The sequence below is a fragment of the Rattus norvegicus genome, chromosome 1 (genome assembly GCF_021556685.1).
Source record: "Rattus norvegicus strain SHRSP/BbbUtx chromosome 1, alternate assembly SHRSP_T2T, whole genome shotgun sequence".
NCBI lineage: Eukaryota > Metazoa > Chordata > Mammalia > Rodentia > Muridae > Rattus > Rattus norvegicus.
Window position 1 is genome coordinate 25,560,400 of NC_141534.1, and position 18,100 is coordinate 25,578,499.

General features: G+C 36.8%; 1 protein-coding gene across 25 annotated transcripts in view; it reads right to left on the reverse strand.

Moving 5' to 3' along the window:
- Trdn (triadin) overlaps nucleotides 1-18,100 on the reverse strand; it is a 450,291-nt gene that overhangs the window by 386,821 nt on the left and 45,370 nt on the right. For all 25 annotated transcript variants that reach the window (XM_087585490.1, XM_087585476.1, XM_087585483.1 and 22 more), the window contains 1 exon segment: nucleotides 11,470-11,679. In XM_087585490.1, the coding sequence (XP_087441616.1) occupies nucleotides 11,470-11,679 (210 nt within the window).

The following is an 18,100-nucleotide window of genomic DNA, read 5'->3' on the forward strand; positions in this document are numbered from 1 at the left end:
TCAAAAAACGGGCCTCAACAGGTACAGAAAGATAGAAATAATCCCATGCGTGCTATCGGACCACCACGGCCTAAAACTGGTCTTCAATAACAATAAGGGAAGAATGCCCACATATACGTGGAAATTGAACAATGCTCTACTCAATGATAACCTGGTCAAGGAAGAAATAAAGAAAGAAATTAAAAACTTTTTAGAATTTAATGAAAATGAAGATACAACATACCCAAACTTATGGGACACAATGAAAGCTGTGCTAAGAGGAAAACTCATAGCGCTGAGTGCCTGCAGAAAGAAACAGGAAAGAGCATATGTCAGCAGCTTGACAGCACACCTAAAAGCTCTAGAACAAAAAGAAGCAAATACACCCAGGAGGAGTAGATGGCAGGAAATAATCAAACTCAGAGCTGAAATCAACCAAGTAGAAACAAAAAGGACCATAGAAAGAATCAACAGAACCAAAAGTTGGTTCTTTGAGAAAATCAACAAGATAGATAAACCCTTAGCCAGACTAACGAGAGGACACAGAGAGTGCGTCCAAATTAACAAAATCAGAAATGAAAAGGGAGACATAACTACAGATTCAGAGGAAATTCAAAAAATCATCAGATCTTACTATAAAAACCTATACTCGGGGCTGGGGATTTAGCTCAGTGGTAGAGCACTTACCTAGGAAGCGCAAGGCCCTGGGTTCGGTCCCCAGCTCCGAAAAAAAGAACCAAAAAAAAAAAAATTAAAAAAAAAAACCTATACTCAACAAAACTTGAAAATCTTCAGGAAATGGACAATTTCCTAGACAGATACCAGGTATCGAGGTTAAATCAGGAACAGATAAACCAGTTAAACAACCCCATAACTCCTAAGGAAATAGAAGCAGTCATTAAAGGTCTCCCAACCAAAAGGGCCCAGGTCCAGATGGGTTTAGTGCAGAATTCTATCAAACCTTCATAGAAGATCTCATACCAATATTATCCAAACTATTCCACAAAATTGAAACAGATGGAGCACTACCGAATTCCTTCTGCGAAGCCACAATTACTCTTATACCTAAACCACACAAAGACACAACAAAGAAAGAGAACTTCAGACCAATTTCCCTTATGAATATCGACGCAAAAATACTCAATAAAATTCTGGCAAACCGAATTCAAGAGCACATCAAAACAATCATCCACCATGATCAAGTAGGCTTCATCCCAGGCATGCAGGGATGGTTTAATATATGGAAAACCGTCAATGTGATCCATTATATAAACAAACTGAAAGAACAGAACCACATGATCATTTCATTAGATGCTGAGAAAGCATTTGACAAAATTCAACACCCCTTCATGATAAAAGTCCTGGAAAGAATAGGAATTCAAGGCCTGTACCTAAACATAGTAAAAGCCATATACAGCAAACCAGTTGCTAACATTAAACTAAATGGAGAGAAACTTGAAGCAATCCCACTAAAATCAGGGACTAGACAAGGCTGCCCACTCTCTCCCTACTTCTTCCATATAGAACTTGAAGTTCTAGCCAGAGCAATCAGACAACAAAAGGAGATCAAGTGGATACAGATCGGAAAAAAAGAGGTCAAAATATCACTATTTGCAGATGACATGATAGTATATTTAAGTGATCCCAAAAGTTCCACCAGAGAACTACTAAAGCTGATAAACAACTTCAGCAAAGTGGCTGGGTATAAAATTAACTCAAATAAGTCAGTTGCCTTCCTCTATACAAAAGAGAAACAAGCCGAGAAAGAAATTAGGGAAACGACACCCTTCATAATAGACCCAAATAATATAAAGTACCTCGGTGTGACTTTAACCAAGCACGTAAAAGATCTGTACAATAAGAACTTCAAGACACTGAGGAAAGAAATTCAAGAAGACCTCAGAAGATGGAAAGATCTCCCATGCTCATGGATTGGCAGGATTAATATAGGAAAAATGGCCATTTTACCAAAAGCAATCTACAGATTCAATGCAATCCCCATCAAAATACCAATCCAATTCTTCAAAGAGTTAGACAGAACAATTTGCAAATTCATCTGGAATAACAAAAAACCCAGGATAGCTAAAGCTATCCTCAACAATAAAAGGACTTCAGGGGGAATCACTATCCCTGAACTCAAGCAGTATTACAGAGCAATAGTGATAAAAACTGCATGGTATTGGTACAGAGACAGACAGATAGACCAATGGAATAGAATTGAAGACCCAGAAATGAACCCACACACCTATGGTCACTTGATTTTTGACAAAGGAGCCAAAACCATCCAATGGAAAAAAGATAGCATTTTCAGCAAATGGTGCTGGTTCAACTGGAGGGCAACATGTAGAAGAATGCAGATCGATCCATCCTTATCACCCTGTACAAAGCTTAAGTCCAAGTGGATCAAGGACCTCCACATCAAACCAGACACACTCAAACTAATAGAAGAAAAACTAGGGAAGCATCTGGAACACATGGGCACTGGAAAAAATTTCCTGAACAAAACACCAATGGCTTATGCTCTAAGATCAAGAATCGACAAATGGGATCTCATAAAACTGCAAAGCCTCTGTAAGGCAAAGGACACTGTGGTTAGGACAAAACGGCAACCAACAGATTGGGAAAAGATCTTTACCAATCCTACAACAGATAGAGGCCTTATATCCAAAATATACAAAGAACTCAAGAAGTTAGACCGCAGGGAAAAAAATAACCGTATTAAAAAATGGGGTTCAGAGCTAAACAACGAATTCACAGCTGAGGAATGCCGAATGGCTGAGAAACACCTAAAGAAATGTTCAACATCTTTAGTCATAAGGGAAATGCAAATCAAAACAACCCTGAGATTTCACCTCACACCAGTGAGAATGGCTAAGATCAAAAACTCAGGTGACAGCAGATGCTGGCGAGGATGTGGAGAAAGAGGAACACTCCTCCATTGTTGGTGAGATTGCAGACTGGTAAAACCATTCTGGAAATCAGTCTGGAGGTTCCTCAGAAAATTGGACATTGAACTGCCTGAGGATCCAGCTATACCTCTCTTGGGCATATACCCAAAAGATGCCTCAACATACAAAAGAGACACGTGCTCCACTATGTTCATCGCAGCCTTATTTATAATAGCCAGAAACTGGAAAGAACCCAGATGCCCTTCAACAGAGGAATGGATACAGAAAATGTGGTACATCTACACAATGGAATATTACTCAGCTATCAAAAACAACGAGTTTATGAAATTCGTAGGCAAATGGTTGGAACTGGAAAATATCATCCTGAGTGAGCTAACCCAATCACAGAAAGACATACATGGTATGCACTCATTGATAAGTGGCTATTAGCCCAAATGCTTGAATTACCCTAGATCCCTAGAACAAACTAAACCCAAGACGGATGATCAAAATGTGAATGCTTCACTCCTTCTTTAAATGAGGAAAAAGTATACCCTTGGCAGGGAAGGGAGAGGCAAAGATTAAAACAGAGACTGAAGGAACACCCATTCAGAGCCTGCCCCACATGTGGCCCATACATATACAGCCACCCAATTAGACAAGATGGATGAAGCAAAGAAGTGCAGACCGACAGGAGCCGGATGTAGATCGCTCCTGAGAGACACAGCCAGAATACAGCAAATACAGAGGCGAATGCCAGCAGCAAACCACTGAACTGAGAATAGGTCCCCCGTTGAAGGAATCAGAGAAAGAACTGGAAGAGCTTGAAGGGGCTCGAGACCCCAATAGTACAACAATGCCAAGCAACCAGAGCTTCCAGGGACTAAGCCACTACCTAAATACTATACATGGACTGACCCTGGACTCTGACCCCATAGCTAGCAATGAATATCCTAGTAAGAGCACCAGTGGAAGGGGAAGCCCTGGGTCCTGCTAAGACTGAACCCCCAGTGAACTAGACTATGGGGGGAGGGCGGCAATGGGGGGAGGGTGGGGAGGGGAACACCCATAATGAAGGGGAGGGGGGAGGGGGATGTTTGCCCGGAAACCGGGAAAGGGAATAACACTTGAAATGTATATAAGAAATACTCAAGTTAATAAAAAAAAAAAAAGAAATGTTCAACATTCTTAGTCATCAGGGAAATTCAAATCTTAAAACCCTGAGATTCTACTTTATACCAGTCAGAATGGTTAAGATCAAAAACTCAGGTGACAGCAAATGCTGGCAAGGATGTGGAGAAAGAGAAACATTCCTCCATGGTTGGTGGGGTTGCAAACTTACAGGAGCCTGATATAGCTGTCTCCTGAGAGGCTCTGCTAGAGACTGACAAATATAGATTCAGATACTCTCAGCTATCCTTTAGACTAAGAACAGGGTCCCCAATGAGGGAGTTTGGAAAAATGACTGAAGAAGTTGAGGACTCTACAACCTCATAGGAAGAACAACAATATTAACCAGCCAGTCTCTCCACCCCCACTCCCTAGAGCTCCGAGGGACTAAACCACCAACCAAAGTGTGCATGAAAGGACCCATGTCTCCTACTGCATATGCACCAGTGAATGACCTTGTTCGGCATCAATGGAAGGAGAAGCCCTTGGTCCTATGATGGCTAGATGCCCAATGTAGGGGAAGCAGGGCCTGGAGGCAGGAGGGATTGGGTGGGTGAGTGGGGGAGCACCCTCAAAGAAGCAGGGGGTGAGGAAATGGGATAGGGAACCTAGTTTCCTAGTTTCCAGAGGGGAAACTGGGAAAAGGGACAAATACTTGAAATGTAAATAAAGAAAATATCCAATAAAAGAAAACAAAACACATCAGATAAAAAGTGAGCTTACACACAAAATAATAATAATAATAATAATAATAGTAATAAATAACAATAATAATCTTCAAAAGTCTTAGTGTTTGTTCTGGGCAAGCTAGCCCATGCTATTAATCTCAGAACTGGAGGATCTCTGTGAGTTTGAGTCCATCCTGATCTATATAACGATTTCTAGGACAGCAAGTGCTATATAGTGGGACTTTGTCTCAAAGAAACAAAATACAAACAAAACAAAACAAATGTTTCACACTATTGGACACCTTGACTTTACAACAAACCAGTAAGAAAACATAGACTTTTAAACTGTTTCTTTGAAAAGTAATAAGGTAGATATAGTTTTACCAAAACTCCAATTCAAAAAAAAAAATCAAAAGCAAAGTAAGGAATTATACAATCATGTTTAAAAGTTCATTCATACTTAAAATGAACACATTTTTCTTTATATTATCTAATTTCATAAAGGATCGTTAAATTTTTATCTAATGGTGATTGGACTGCAGAACCCTCTACTTCTTAGGCATACTTCTAAACACAGGGAACTGGGTAAAAACATAAATCCTTTTTAGTCATAGTGGCCTGAGGACCGAGATATCCTGGAGCACTCACAGAATGTGGACTTTGAGGTAAGATTTGAACAACAGAAAAATGCACACAAAATGTCAAGTATTCTGTGAATCCAAGTATAATTCATAAATCTAAGAAATTGATTTATTCACTACAATTACTGAACTTTCTTAAAATATAATGATATAATAACATGTAACATACATATAGCTATAATAGGTAGGCATGTATGTAGACAATTAAATAGATAGGTAGTAGATAGATAGATAGATAGATAGATAGACATCTATATAAAAATATAGATTGATAGATACATAATAGAGATAGATGATAGATGGATAGAGAGAAACACAGAAAGAAAGAAGGAAAGAAAGAAAGAAAGAAAGGAGAGAGAGAAAGAAATAAAGGAGAGAGAGAGAGACAGAGACAGAGAGAGACTAAGTTAGAGATTTCCCTAAAATAATTTCACTGTTACTTTCTCGTCCTAACAAGCAGTGCACCTGCTTAACTGGGATAAGTGCCAAGAAAAGAAAAAAATCAGAGAATTAATTTGGAAAGCAACAGATAAATGGCACACCTCATTAGAACCCCTATTTAAAAGGAAAATTTGAGGAATGTCTGCAAGAACTTCATAATAAATTGATGCTTATGCCATCATATCATTGCCATCTTTCTTCCAAGATTACTGATGTTATTTTCCTCTAATAGGGTTCAGATTCAAGGTAGATTTTATGAGTGATTGCCTCCTTGTGCCTGGCATACATTCTTCTCATAGATCATTATCTTCTAATGATCACCAAGCTGGGTTTGGATTCAATGTGATTGTGGGACATTTGGGAAATTTTCTAAAGAGCAATAGACAACCTGATCTGATGTATGGTAACGCTTCCCTGTCATAAATAAGAATATTAGTAAATTATGACCTTTGCTTTTGTGCAACCAGTGCTGTAAATATCGCAGTCTTCCACACACGATCTGAGGTAGGTGCAATTTCTTACAGTGTTTGCTCACACTTGTTATTATTAAAGTGAAACCTGTCCCTTCGCTAACAGCAGAAGGTATTTGTAAGGAATCTCTATCAAGTGCACTAATTTTAGTCCTCAGAAAACAGCACATTATCAGCCAAGTCAGTTTTTTGTAAGGACTTCCTTAGAAGCTGGAGTCATACAGCCAATCATTTCCATGAGGACTTAGCCTCCGTTGCTATGAGAAAAATTTCATTTTTTTCCTTGAAGTGCCCATTGGCATTTACTTCCCAGGAGAGATGTAAGAGCAATGGGCCTAACCACGGTGTGATACTTTGTCTTGAATCCTGAGTTTTCTCCTCTTGTAACTCCATTTTTCTCTCAAAAGCATCCTGTTTCGAATGACTAAATTATACAGACATCTCACATGTATAGGCTGTGTCTGCTAAGAAATTATCAAAGTAGAACTACATTTCCTCAAATGTCCCTAGATAGAAATTCCCAGGTAACTTTTGGGAAAAAGGAAGGCAAACTATGGGAGCTGATGCAGCCATTGTCTGTCCTCCAAAGCTGGGGGCTGGGTGTATCCTGGTATCCTTTCACATTTCCCCCAGTATCTTGGCCAGGCTTCTGTAGCGACATCCTCCTTTCTCTCTAGTTTCTGCTGAGATTTCTCCTTCATGAATCTCTAAAGCATGGCACAGCACTTCAGGACCAATGACTCACCTAAACGTCTAAGGTGGTAAGAAACAAATGAAGTTCACAGACTGTCCTTACTCCCCTCTATTTTATTTCCATCTGGCCTCTCATCTCTCAGCATGGTGACTTTCCACTTAACAGCAGATAAATTCAACATGCTTAGTCAGCTCCCAGAAATTCATAAGCGATGGTGCTATGATTCCTATTCTGTAACAGATAAAGTGTTTCTGCTATTTTCAACACTTAGAGATAGACCCAATAATGTTTAAATATTTTTCAGCTTTTGCATTTGGCAAGGAATCAAGGAGAATTGAAATCCTTCCCAATCTATTTAGATCCAGTGTCCTAAAATTTGTCTTCATTATTGTAAATAATTCAAATCATAAATTTTAAAGAAAAGAAAGGGAGATAAGATCTCCATCACAGGCAAGGAAAAGGAAATTCCTACTCATTTAAGTGTACATGTTATTTTCTGTGTGTTCCTTGAGTAGGACACATGGGTAAATCAGGTCAAATTCTGAAAAATGAGAAGTTATGAAAGTTATGAAAGTCGCTAGTTTAAAATCATCCTCCCCAAGCCAGTATTGTATGTACTTAATGGAAATAAAGTTTCTTTTCCAATGAACCTATTCTAAAAGTTTCAGGGTATTTATTTACTGTTACAAATTACCAGATAGTAATTTGATGCAGTGCCAGCCACTCTGGCCCTCGATATAACCTCCAACATGCTTTATTTGTGTTCTAGTCCTGTTTTGAAACTATTAGTAATTACATTTCAAAATCTACTGGGCTAGTATAAAAGACTCATCATGTATATATTCTAATTTCTAGAAATGTTTAAATTATATCAATTAAAAACTATATCAAAAATGTAAAGTAGTTTTCATTCTTTAAATCTCTTTAAGTAAAATAGTGATGAATCATTAAAGGGGCTTATTAATAATTCACTAAATGGATGAATGTAATTAGAATCTCATATATAAATGAATGCATCTAATCTATAAGGAGATTGATATGAGGTCCAGAGGTTTTGTTATAATTGTACCAAGTCTTTGTTTCTATAAATGGATCATTTGAACTTTAATAAGCTAAAAGCTATTAGTTAATTTGTTTGTGATTTTAAAATATTTGTTTTCTTTCATATTTAATTTTGTAATTTTTTTCATTTCTAACCCATTTAAGATACATATCTTAATACGGCAAGTGTTTCTGTGTGCCTGTTTTTGTTGTAATATCTCTTTGTCAGCTAGAGCCGTGTATGTTCGTACCCTACATCTGAATATTTATTAAATGTATACAATTTGGGAATATAATTTTTATAAGAATGAAGTGTATGGCAACCAGACACCACCTCACCTCACCTCAACTCACAGTCCAGTAACCTTTTCTGTTTTTTACTCTTTTCAAAACAATATTTAGTGGAGTTATCCTATGAATCTAAGAGAATTTGCAGAAATAAAAGTCAGATTTGCAAGGCTAGAACATGAGGCCAATGTGACTTTGGCTCTGTTCCTCCCAATCAAGGAGGATCAATCTCCCATGCTGCGAGGACACACGGGTGTTAACAGGTTGATGAGGAGACACTTTATAAATAGTTCATTAACATCAATTTTTCATCAAGTGCCGTCTCTGCCAATCCTTTTACTGAAATCTCAGGATCAAACTTATATAAACCATTTCCAAATTTCTGACCCACAGATACTATGAAATTACAAATGTTGCTGTATTAAGCCTCTTACTTTTGAAGTAATTTCTTAGTCACGGATAATTGCTAAGAACAAGTAAAATGTCATCGTATAAACACTTTCATTCTCTAATTTCTCTATTTTCTTAATTCCTAAGGCCAAGCTCAATATAGTTTGAATTAAATGAAAGAAAATTATATGTGTACATTTCTTCATGAAGTAAAATGTACTTTAAATCTCAAAATGTTATACTTTCCTTTAAGTAATATACCTCAAAAGACTTCATATGTGTTGGACATTCATAGACAGAGATGAATAAAGTATTTTTCCTTGAAAAAATACTTTGCATGATACAGTCAAGCCAACTGATAGCTCTAATACATTCCACTAATTCCTTTTAATGTGTCCAACAGTACTAGAAGTAACAAAATATAGGATATGATACCATCTTATTTTTTGCATTACCAAAGGCATCATAAAAGAAGGAATATGTCAGGAAACATGAATAATTCTTACTATTAACTGCTACTCTACCTCTACCAGACTCTCGAGCTGTGGAAACACGGTTTTCCATGGACAGCAAGAAAGAGAAGTTTGCATTTGTCTAGGATGAGCAGGTAATAACAGAAATAAATAAGGTTGAGGAATTGGATATAGTAACTAAATTATAAGATTAAAACAAAGAACTAAGCAAGTTCCTTGAGTTTCAATGTTTTCCTTGTACTTAGGCAGCAGTGAAAACACTCCTCTTTTTCAGATGCTTTTATAAAGATGCCTTTAGAACTATATTAATAGGTAGGAATTGATGCAGATAATACAAAACTTCTTAAGTTCCCGGAATGAAATTGTGAAGAGAATGAAACTGTGAAGTGCAATAACATATATGGTGCACTGATTTCTTAAAAAAGCTGATTTATAAGCCATTTTTGTTTACATTGCTTAGGCTATGATGAGTTCTCCAGTTCCAAACAATCCAACAAAACTGACTGCAGGATCTTTTTGAGGGGATAGCCTGGTTTTTTTCATTAATAAATGTGGGCATCATAAGGAGGAAAATTTACAGAGGATCTGTGCTTTGTATTGAAGACTAACCGAAATAGTTAGCATCAGATAAAACGCCTATACCTCATAACAATTCATAGCACTAGATGACAGTAGTTCCATGGAAAAATATGTCTAATCTTTATGTAATCTAATCTAAAAAAGTCTAACTGAAGGCAGTTTTGCATTTCATTGGATAAGTTTCTATGTCTACTTACAAAATTAGCTTACAGAGAGTAGATTGACATTGAGTTCTCTAGAATATATATTACCAAATAAGAGTGTTTCATGACCATCTGTAGTTTTGAGGTTAAAGTAAATAATATAATATTTTAATGGGAAGGAAAAGCAGAATGTTACAATCCATTTAGACTTAGTAAACCTGTGGTTTTCTAAAGTAACATAACCAAAAGTATTTCACTTAAAATTCTATCATTTTAAATTATAGAAAATGCAACTACATTTTTTCAAGAATCTAAGAATACAGTAAAATACAGAACTTATTAGAGCAGAAACCTAAGGCTATTTAGTTGACATTTTGGTCTTATCTCCGTCTAGTAAATGATGCCAAATATAGTTCAGCTAGCAAAGATAATAGCTAGCAGAAGCCATGTCAATAGCTCTCTGCATCCACAAACTGAAATGATAGACATCTATTCCTGTAGGGTATTTTTATTACAATTTTGGCTCCTGTAAAACACCAATTGTCAGGTAAATAATAATAGGTTCTTGATCGGTAATTGCTAAATGATGAAAATTCTATGAGGAGAGCATTCCTGAGTACAGAGATCCAAATTTTCTTATGTCTAGATTCTAAAGATCTGATTGCCATTGGAGATAAGAAGAATTGAGGGAGCAATCAATGTGGATGAAGAGCGCATAAAGGTAATAATGAAGTATTCTGGCTAGTGGTCAACAATGATGGGCATGGATTAACTTACTCATCTACTCATTGAATGGGCACTGCATACCCAAATAATTCATTTCCTCCAAAAACGCAGTTGGTAGAGAGTATATGATGAGTGTCATATATATATATATATATATATATATATATATATATATATATATGTGTGTGTGTGTGTGTGTGTGTGTGTACATATACATGTGTATATATATATAATTTGAAAATATGAAATATATTTGAACAAAGAGACAAACAATGAACCTTGAGATTGAATTGCCCTTAAGGAAAAATTTATCTTTTCTCACTCCAAACCCATATGGACACTCAATATGTAGTAATTCCTTATGAATAACTCTGAAAAAAATCCTCTTTCTACTTTCTTCTTTCTGAAACTGAAAATAGGCAGGGTTAGTGGAAGGAAAGGAGTGTGTCTGGAAAAGCAATTTGAGACCACGTGTCAGTGTACCTCAGCAAAATTCACGTATCTTCTGCTTGTCTAAAATTATTTAGTCTGGTTTATGCTTTATTCTGTCAAATATAAAGCCCACCAGTTATTCTGTCTTCATAGCTGATTAATACAGCTCCAAAAATACATTTCTATCAGACTTTTTAATTATTGTTTTTTTATGAAGCTGCAGCATCTAGTCTCCATGAAGCTTTTAAGATGAGGACATTGATTGCCTTTTCAAATCAGGAAACACAATAGACCAAGAGAGTGAATAGAAGCAACTGACTCCAGGAATGCCCAGGACCTCTTCCTGTGTTTTATTTCTCATGCTAACCTGTGGTAGAGAGAAGCAATGCTGCGCCTTGGTAGAATATTTTTCCATTGACTTAAAATCCAAATGCAATGCTTCTTACCTGAAAAGTTTTTGTAGTCCACTAAATCAAACATCACAATAGCAACAGCTGACCAGGTGATAATCAGGGCGATGACCAGAAGCCAGGCTGCAGGGGAGCTGAATGTTGTCACGATGTCTTCGGTGACAGTCCTCTTCAGCACCTTTCCAGGGGACTTGGGAACAGATCCATTTTTGTTGTCTATCACAGTTGTGGTTATAGATGCATTTCCTAGTTGCACACCCAGAAAATAAAATACAATTTATAAATTAACTTCAAATATAAGAAACTAAATCACACAGATGCTATCTACGAATCTAGCAGACTGTTGGTGCGAGTTTCTGTAGTAGAATCTACCCATATAGTGCAGGATGATAGGCCATTCATTGCCCATTACCACGTTACCTGAATCTCAGCATTTTACTCTGACCCCAAAATGTAGGACTTTGAATAAAAAGTGATCTTCATCTCCTGTAAAATTTCCCGTTCTTTTGGGACTAAGATGTATTTTATTAGGTGAACCACCTATTTAAACTCAATTTTGTTCAGAAAGCAAGCAAAAATAGCATCACTTATGAAGATAATAAGAAGTAGTAATAAAGTAGGTCAAATGAATGAAATATTTCTTGACATCCTGGACATATTGCCTAATGTCCATTGAGATCATTATATTTCAGTAGGTGCAGACAACCAAGAATATCTTATATTGTCAGACATATACTATCAGAGCTAAGAGATCTTAAATTATCAACTAAGTTACTTATCCTTGATTTTAGGAATTTAATACTCATGCACAATGCACAAAATATAAAATAACAAAGTTACAAGCAGATAAGTCACAGGTATCATTTCAAATCTCACCATTCAAAAGCAACATGTGTTAAGATCGTATTTTTTTTCTAATTTTCTCTAGATAGATGCGTGTGCAAATATGCTTCATTTTCTCTTAGCTAAGGAATATACACTACGTGGTACAAATATTTCTGTATAAGAAATTATTTAAGTCAGAAAACAAAGAATGAGATCTTGGAACAAATGTGTACACAGTGATGCTTCTGGTATAATTTCAGTTTACAAGATATTTTTTGAGTACTGATTGAATACTTGTATGCAAAGGAAAGTTCTGGTTAATGAAGTCTGAATATATTTTTTTCCATCAAGTGTCAGTTTACTTTCATAGAAATAAGATAAAAGGCATACATTTCTTTGACTACTCAGAGATAAGAAAAGCCAGCATATATCAATATGTTAAAATAGAACACAGCTACACAAGTAATTTTTACGATAAAATGGTAAATATGGTCTTGGATTTTCAAAAGACTAAAATGTTAATCAGGGCGCCATTGTGCAAGATGACTGAAATAAGACTTCTAAATAGCTTTTGATAGGTATTAGCAATAATAATGCCAGACTTCCTTATTTCAAAAAGTGAAAAGGATACTATGGAAATGCATGCTTCAAGTTCATGAACTCAATTTAGTGAAAATGATAGCAAGATGGACTACTACCTTTAAAAATGGATTTCATGAACTGTATTTGAAGTGGTGCTCAAAGAAGAAAAAATTAGAAAGAGTTCACATTTATATCCTCTCATTTATTTTTGCGCCAAATTCCCATCACTCCTAATGGTAGTTCTGAAATGGATGATTGACTGCAGTGCTTTGAAATGAGATTTAAGACCCAAGTGAGGCCACAAGTGGATCAAATCTTTGGAATAATGATTTTCAGGAGAGTAAATGAAGTTGAGTGTTTAGAAGTATCCCACCTGAAAGTTGATATGTTGCTGATCTCCAGTATTTTGACCTCTAGAAAGTTTTCTACTACTCACAAATTGTCTCTGTACTCCAGAGGCACTTGAGTGTGTCAAGTACTAGAGCTGCAGACAAAACCACATCACCTGTGTTGGTCTCTTACAATTGAATTGAAATTTTAACAAGATTTGACTCATATTTCTAGAATCTTGACTGCATGTTTAGGAAGTAGAAAACTTTAAATGCAACATTTTCTTTTCATTTTAATCAGGAAAAAAAATAGAAAACACAAAGTCAAGAAAGTATGCAAGTTCATAGTTTAAATTGTTCTGTCATTTTTTTAGAGACTCGATAGAAGTTCTGAATTTTAATGCACTTTGTGATTCTGACAAGAAAACTAAGGTGGAATTTTCAAACAGATGAAAATGATAAAACGAACACTAATTTACTAATTTCATTATCCTCTTTAATTTATTTTTAACTTCACACCGCCCAATTTTCCACATACAAATTAATCAAGGCTTAAGTGTTATAGAAATGCTCACTGAGAATTCAGCTAGAAAACAAGAAATAATTGGAAAAAAGATAATCTTGCCTTTGTTACAAGGCACTCCAAACTGTACCTTCCATTTCCCATTCAAACTTGCTACTGAAGCCCAAAGCCAAGAGGCAGAACTATGACAGAATATAAAAACTGCCTTCCTTGACAGCTGGTCAAGATAAATGCAAAGAACGGAGTGTGTAATCTGAGATCACTTTATGTTTGAGAAGCACTTTAAACATGATGAGATCAAGTTATTGATATTCTAGAAAGAATAAGAGGTAAATGTTACTGGACAGTTTGACAGACACTTTGCTTCTTGAAACTCGTCTCTTCAGAAGTAGAGCAGAGACATTAGGCTACTTACTGTTCGTACCTACTTTTACATTCTATTCATTTTGATTAATTTGATTGCATATAGAATCATGTACCAAAGAAGTGGGGATCTGACTACAAAGCCAAGCACCTCTTATTGTTAAAGCAGAAAAAGGAGCAGCTCAAACAAGAATTCCAAAGTTGGCTTCATGGTCAAACTGTGCAAGGAAGCATAAATCCAAAGCCTTCTGGCAGAAATGACTTAACCTCATTATCTCTTATTGATCACTCGAAGACACTGCCAACTACGCTAGCCCACTTTTATTCCTGTGAAAAACCAATATGAAGCTGGACAAGTCTCCAGGGACACCAGGCTAGATTGCAGATTGATATCAGTAAAACACCACATTTCATTACATAAAAGCGTTATGAATTTTGCATTTCAGCATGGGATGTGGTGTGAGAAATGCACTATATTTATTCAACATATGGAAAGCAGTAGAGAGAAATGGTAGTTTATACCATCAGTGGCATTATAGGTGTCCCTAAAATATACTAAATTCACATTCACCATCTCATATTGGTAAACTTTGTTCTGTTTGAGTGTAAGACATATATAAGTAAGAATTTTCTAGAAGATCTCTTGAAAAGATCTTATGTTATAAATATCCTTCTTTTAACAATGTAATTGGTATTTGTAGAATGTATATGCATCATATAGAGAGTCAGGATGAACTAATTATGCTTTTCTATAAAGTATATAAAAGCTAATAGATATTAAGAGAAAATAAATAAAAATAATCAAAACCATCCAATGGAAATAAGAGCATTTTCAGCAAATGGTGCTGGTTCAACTGGAGGTCAACATGTAGAAGAATGCAGATCGATCCGTGCTTATCACCCTGTACAAAGCATACTTAAGCTTTGGATCAAGGACCTGCACATCAAACCAGATACACTCAAACTAATAGAAGAAAAAGTGGGGAAGCATCTCGAACACATGGGCACTGGAAAAAATTTCCTGAACAAAACACCAATGGCTTATGCTCTACGATCAAGAATCAACAAATGGGATCTCATAAAACTGCAAAGCTTCTGTAAGGCAAAGGACACTGTTGTTAGGACAAAATGACAACCAACAGATTGGGAAAAGATCTTTACCAATCCTACAACAGATAGAGGCCTTATATCCAAAATATACAAAGAACTCAAGAAGTTAGACCACAAGGAGACAAATAACTCTATTAAAAATGGGGTTCAGAGCTAAACAAAGAATTCACAGTTGAGGAATGCCGAATGGCTGAGAAACACCTGAAGAAATGTTCAACATCTTTAGTCATAAGGGAAATGCAAATGAAAACAGCCCTGAGATTTCACCTCACACCAGTGAGAATGGCTAAGATCAAAAACTCAGGTGACAGCAAATGCTGGCGAGGATGTGGAGAAAGAGGAACACTCCTCCATTGTTGGTGGGATTGCAGACTGGTACAACCATTCTGGAAATCAGTCTGGAGGTTCCTCAGAAAATTGGACATTGAACTGCCTGAGGATCCAGCTATACCTCTCTTGGGCATATACCCAAAAGGTGCTCCAAAATATAACAAAGACACATGCTCCACTATGTTCATAGCAGCCTTCTTCATAATAGCCAGAAGCTGGAAAGAACCCAGATGCCCTTCAACAGAGGAATGGATACAGAAATGTGGTACATCTACACAATGGAATATTATTCAGCTATCAAACACAATGACTTTATGAAATTCCTAGGCAAATGGATGGAACTGGAAAATATCATCCTGAGTGAGGTAACCGAATCACAGAAAAACACACATGGTATGCACTCATTGATAAGTGGCTATTAGCCCAAATGCTTGAATTACCCTAGACGCACAGAACACATGAAACTCAAGAAGGATGATCAAAATGTGAGTGCTTCACTCCTTCTTTGAAAGGGGAACAAGAATACCCTTGGCAGGGAGTAGGGAGGCAAAGTTTAGAACAGAAGGCAGAATTAACACCCATTCAGAGCCTGCCCCACATGTGGCCCATACATATACAACCACCCAATTAGATAAGATGGATGAAGCAAAGAAGTGCTGGCCGACATGAACCGGATGTAGATCTCTCCTGAGAGACACAGCCGGAATACAGCAAATACATAGGTGAATGCCAGCAGCAAACCACTGAACTGAGAACGGGACCCCTGTTGAAGGAATCAGAGAAAGAACTGGAAGAGCTTGAAGGGGCTCGAGACCCCATATGAACAACAATGCCAAGCAACCAGAGCTTCCAGGACTAAGCCACTACCCAAAGACTATACATGGATTGACCCTGGACTCTGACCCCATAGGTAGCAATGAATATCCTAGTAAGAGCACCAGTGGAAGGGGAAGCCCTGGGTCCTGCTAAGACTGAACCCCCAGTGAGTGTGATTGTCGGCAGGAGGGTGGTAATGGGGGGAGGGTGGGGAGGGGAACACCCATACAGAAGGGGAGAGGGAGGGGTTAGAGGGATGATGGCCTGGAAACCAGGAGGGGGAATAACAATCCAAATGTAAGTAAGAAATACTCAAGTTAATAAAGATGGAAAAAATCAATAAAGACCTTTGTTAAAATAGTCATATATTCATATCAATATATGCAATGTTTTGACCCATAAGAAATCATGTAATTTTTAAAAGAATGTAAATTCTAGATATTTGAAATATACACAAAATCACTAACCCCTTTTTAAGCATGAAAATTACTTTTGTTAACAGTCTGGAACCTGATTCTCTGCCAATTTCAATTAAAGTCTCACATTTACATTAACACCTTGTTTCCAAAATTTTTGGAGGGTATGATGATTCTAATGAAGTTATAGAGGACATTTTGGTTACTTGTCTAGTGAGGAAGCCACATGTACTTATATTTAAATTTTTTGATACAGTATATTTTATCATACTCTTTGTCTTCCTCCAACTCCTCCCAGATCCTCCATAGCTTTCCCTCAACCCAGCCAACTTCATGTTCTTTCAGGCTACTTCTCTCTCTCTCTCTCTCTCTCTCTCTCTCTCTCTCTCTCTCTCTCTCTCTCTCTCTCTCTCTCTTTGGCGAGCGCGCGCGCGCGCAAAAACAATAAAATAAAATAAAATAAAATAAAAATAATATAGCCCTAATCACCCTACCAAAGATCTACTTCTTCTACTCTTCCATTGGGTGAATTATTTTCTCTCTAATGGTGAGTCCAGAATGAAGGTCAATTCTGTATCGTCAACCATAAAAACAAACTTTTAAACCAGATTTGGTCATTCAGACCACCATCTTATTCATACCTGTGAGGAGTGTTATAAACTCAATACCTCATTTTTTCTGTGAAACATTTGAAAGAAATTACCTTTCTGACAGAAGACTGTGAGTGCAGGCTGTAGTGGCTCTCAGGTCCACCGTAGAGAATCAGCTACAAGATCGGAAGAGCATTAAGATCCTGAGATCATCCACAGTGTAGGCCAATGGAGCAAGTTGTTCTTACATCCCAACATATGCCTGGCCTTTCTAGATACACAGGTATACACAGGTGACATTACTTTTATGTTGGTATTTCTTCTACTAGCAAGTACAAATTTTATTGTGCCTGTCGTTTCTTCATCTGGCTGTACCATGATAATGGGTCAGTCAGACCATTCTGAAACCCAGAACTTTAAAAAAAACTCATAAGCTTAAAATGAATTAGATTTAGTTGACCCTGGAAGACATAAGAACCATAGACTTATACATGCACTACATTTCACTGTTCTGGGGTCGGTGCTCTGATGGAATGGCAGGATCACTATAAATGCTCCATTCTTGGCTAACAGCTGGATGACTTCTTAAGATGTCTTCAATCAATAGACAAGAAACAATAATTCTGTCTGCTGCTGTAAATACATTTATTTACTCCAAATTTCTCACCCTAATTACTTCTTCTAAACTTAATTTCCTCACAATTATCTGATTTTCTAGACCTAATAACATCAATTGAATATTAGTACTTGAGCCAGCGATTAAATGGGGGAAAAGATGGAGTT